The sequence below is a fragment of the Tasmannia lanceolata genome, unplaced genomic scaffold, assembly GCF_043159265.1.
Source record: "Tasmannia lanceolata isolate RefF3 unplaced genomic scaffold, GAP_Taslan_0.1 ptg000037l, whole genome shotgun sequence".
In the NCBI taxonomy this organism is placed as follows: Eukaryota; Viridiplantae; Streptophyta; class Magnoliopsida; order Canellales; family Winteraceae; genus Tasmannia; species Tasmannia lanceolata.
The window spans coordinates 5,094,436-5,098,817 of NW_027518714.1; the positions used below are offsets into that span (position 1 = coordinate 5,094,436).

At 47.6% G+C, this 4,382-nt stretch overlaps 1 protein-coding gene across 1 annotated transcript; it reads left to right on the top strand.

Annotated features, from left to right (window-relative positions):
- Positions 1 to 1,654: 1,654 nt before the first annotated feature.
- MAX2 (RNI-like superfamily protein) lies at positions 1,655 to 4,207 on the top strand. The gene has a single exon (XM_077373651.1). It carries the CDS (start codon positions 1,903 to 1,905, stop codon positions 4,096 to 4,098), a length of 2,196 nt encoding a protein of 731 aa, XP_077229766.1. The 5' UTR covers positions 1,655 to 1,902; the 3' UTR covers positions 4,099 to 4,207.
- Positions 4,208 to 4,382: the final 175 nt, after the last annotated feature.

Below are 4,382 nucleotides of genomic sequence, written 5' to 3' on the forward strand. Positions count from 1 at the left end.
ATCAAAAGGAGCGGATATATCACTCCCCTATCCAATATCTACCGTAGACATGGTGGTAACATTTTAACGGATTGTGTGGGCCCCAAGGAGAATTGGACAAGGTGAAATAATCCCACTGGCTGATTAATCCTAACCGTCTGAAAGTGACATGATGGGTGATCAACAGTGTAGATCATTTCTATCATGTGCGATTACCTGTCCTCGTAAGACCCGTCAATATATCCTCCTTGTTAAATGGGGAAATGATATATTTGCCCCCTCTGTTTACTCAGGTAGTCAATGTGATTTTGGGCTTTAACCCATCCATGGTGGATCCCACTAAATTTGGCGTTTGGATCTGATGACCATTGCGGACAGGCCATGTGTGAGGTGGAGATAAGGATCGATAAATATTCAAAGATTCCCAAAGAGCAACCAGACCAGTTGTAAATAAACAAACTAGTGAGGAAGCTAATAATAATACCCAAATGGAATAGAGAGCAGCCCTTGGCTTTGAACTAAGGGCCCTAAGGCTACTCAATACCCTTAAAAGAGCACCAAAAGAACTCTTACCTGGGCCAATGTCCTACGGTCCTACCATGGACAAAAAGAGAGAATGAGAGCCAAAAAGGAAAGAGGGAAAAGGAAGATATGAAAAATAGAATATTTTCACTTTCTAGCCAGTTATGGAAAAGGAATAAATGTAGAATTTCAATTTCTAACCATGCTCACTCTGCTTACCAAGTTTGTAGACGTCCATGTGGTTCCAGCAAGATACCCGACCCTCCCACAAAATGCACTGCAGTGGAAGAAACTCAAGAAAGTCCTCCTTTTCTCCAAATGTAAAGAAGCCTCAACCCTAGTTTTAAGAAAAAGAGAAAGGGACAGTACATGAGGTGAAAGTGTATCCCCATACACCCAAGGACATTCCCGTCATTTTCAAAAGTCACGAGAGATTCGGCAAAAATCGTATGGCACAAGAAATTGCCCACCTACATTACATTAGGACGATCTGGACCCTTCATTTCGGTAGAGGCCCAAACACAGAAATATAAAATCATATACTTGGATGATGGTATCAATCTGATGAATGGCCCAGTAATTCAACTTCTATACTTGAATTGTCCCAAGAAAATAGACACTTGCAGGCCTCACTTCAGCCTTTCGTACTCACGTGATCAGATTTGCAGTACCGTTCCGAAGACCATGTGACACTTCATGATGTTGCACAATATCAACGGTCTTGATTTCACAAAAATACCCTCTTGTGGGACCCAAAAATTGTCCTCTTTGTTGAAAAATGCATAATACCAAGAGATTTTCTCGGCTCAGGTGATAAGGCCGTGGATGAGGGGAGCTTATCCCGGATCATGTCAGAAATATTTGTGCAACACAGACATAGGAAAAAACTTCCAAAACGGGATTTCGTCTGGAAAATAAAGACGAAGGTGGAATTGACCGAAGATTCGGTCACTTGGCGTTTATTGAGATTCGCGCGCGCCTACGTCCTTGTCCTGTACGCATGTGTCACACACCGTGAGTTTCGTCTATATTTTCCAAACGGAATCCCGTTTTGCTAGCAGCCCTAGCCGTGGAAATAACAAAAAATTGTCTCGAGTGAGTAACGGAACCAATAGAAGAAAGAGAGGAGAGGGGGCGTTCCTAGTAAAAAGAAGGTGGGGTCGGGTGGGGGTGCAAATTTATCATATCCCGAAACGAAAACCCTCGGAAAAAAGGCAAATAAAGAAAAGCAAATGGATCACGATCACATGGCTCCCAAATGTTGCGACAAAACCCATCTGTTGCCATTCGTATCCTCTTCCTTCCTCTCTGCAACAACCAAAACCATGTGAGAGGAGTAAGAAAAAACCCACAGAGAAAGATATATATATATAGAGAGAGAGAAAGAGAGAGGCTTTCAAGATGGAAGAATTAGGGAGGGCAACCACGAGCTGGACCCAAACCCACCTACACGACCTACCCGACGTAATCCTCACCAACATCTTCGCGGCCGTAATCGACACACGGACTCGAAACTCCATGTCTCTGGTAAGCCAGAGGTGGCTCGCCCTCGAGCGCTCGACTCGAACCACCCTCTCCCTGAGGGGCAACGTTCGAGACCTATTCCTAATCCCAACCTGTTTCCAATCCATAACCCACCTCGATCTCTCCCTCATCTCCCCATGGGGTTTCTCCCTCCTCGACCCTTCTTCCTCCCCTTCTGATCCTTACCTAATCTCCCATCGCCTCTCCCAAGCCTTCCCTTCCCTCACTTCCCTCACTCTCTACGCCCGTACTCCCTCCACTCTCCAACTCCTCGCCCCTCGCTGGCCCAACCTCCGCCAAGCCAACTTAGTCCGCTGGCACCAGCGCGCTGCGTCCCTACCTCTTGGTTCTGATTTTATTTCCCTCTTTGAATCCTGCCCTTCTCTTTCCTCCCTTGATCTCTCCCATTTCTACTGCTGGACCGAAGACCTACCACCTGCCCTCCAGGCCTATCCCTCCACTGCTGCTTCTCTCACGCGTCTCAATCTCCTCACACTGGCTTCGCCTGAGGGCTTCAAATCACATGAACTCATAGCCATCTCTATGGCTTGCCCTAACCTCCACCACCTCCTCGCTGCCTGTATGTTCCACCCCGGATACGTTGACTTTGTCGGGGATGATGCCCTACTCGCCCTCGCTGTCAATTGCCCTCGCCTCTCACTCCTCCACCTCGCCGACACTTCCTCTCTGTCAGGAACCAGGGGTGACCCCGAGAACGATGGGTTCACCCATGAAGACGCGAGAATTGCCCGGTCCACGCTGGAGGAACTCTTCGCCGGATTGCCCCTGCTCGAAGAACTGACCCTCAACGTCTGCCAGAATGTTAGGGACGCCGGGCCAGCATTGGAGGTACTCAGGTATAAGTGCCCGCGGTTGAGTTCACTAACACTAGGGCAGTTCCATGGGATCTGTATTGGGACTGGGACGCACTTAGACGGGGTTGCCCTCTGCGTATGGTTGCAATCCCTGTCCATCAAGAATTGTGCTGATCTCACTGACTCCAGCCTAGTGGCAATCTCCCGTGGCTGCTGGAGGCTGGTCAAGTTCGAGATCCAGGGCTGTAAGAGAATCACTGAGACGGGGATGACGAAATTTGCTGGCATTCTCCGCCCGACGTTGATCGACGTGAGCATCTCTTGCTGCAAGCATCTTGATGCTTCTAGCTCGTTGCGGGCTCTCGAACCAATTCGAGATCGGATCCAAAGACTTCACATAGATTGCATTTGGGCTGGAGACTGGCTTGATCGATCGGATTGCTTGGCAAAAATTGTCCATGATTTTGATCTCAACGAATTTGAAGAGGAGGAGGCATCTGAGCTTGGCCACCCTGCTGGATATGTCAACTTCCTTGCTCAAAACCAGAGTAGAGATGGCGATAGCCGCGATACTAAGAGGAAGAAAAAATGCAAGTACTCCGCAGATGAGGGGTGTTCATATAACCGTAGCAATGGCAATGGGTTTTGGTCCAGGACATGGAAACGGCTGCATTACCTATCCCTTTGGATTTCCGTGGGCCAGCTACTGAGTCCTCTGCCTATGGCCGGTCTGGAGAACTGCCCTGTATTGGAGGAGATTCGAATAAGGGTGGAAGGTGATTGCAGGAGGAGACCCAAACCGTCTGAACCCGCATTTGGCCTGAGCTCTCTCGTTTGCTATCCTCAGCTGAAGAAGATGCAACTGGACTGCGGAGATACAATTGGTTACGCCCTCACCGCACCAGCAGGGCATATGGATCTTAGCCTTTGGGAGAGGTTTTACCTGAATGGGATTGCAAACTTGAATCTCAGTGAACTGGACTATTGGCCTCCCCAGGATAGGGATGTCAATCAGAGGATCCTCTCTCTGCCGGCGGCTGGTTTGCTAGGTGAATGTTTGACGCTAAGGAAGCTCTTCATTCATGGGACTGCTAACGAACACTTTATGAATTTTCTTCTCAACATACCAAACCTGAGAGATGCGCAGCTGAGAGAGGACTATTATCCGGCGCCGGAAAATGACATGAGTACAGAGATGCGAGTAGATTCCTGCAGCCGCTTTGAGGATGCTTTAAACAAACATCATATCCCCGACTGAGAATTGATGTAACTTACCCATCATCTTGTTCTTGTTTTGACTCTATAATATGCAGAGAAGCAAATAAATTCCAAAAGAGTTAGAAGGTTGAACTCCCCCATTTTAGTTTGATCAAGATTTTCATAATACTCCTTTTAGAGTTGTTACAGCCAACTGAGCAATCCTCGAATGCTAGTAAGAGGAGACCCTTTCTCTCCATTTTGTCATTCCAATATTTTCAAAGCAATTCAGCATTGTACATTGCAAGGCATATGCTATATTGTTAGGAAGATGACAAGGATGGA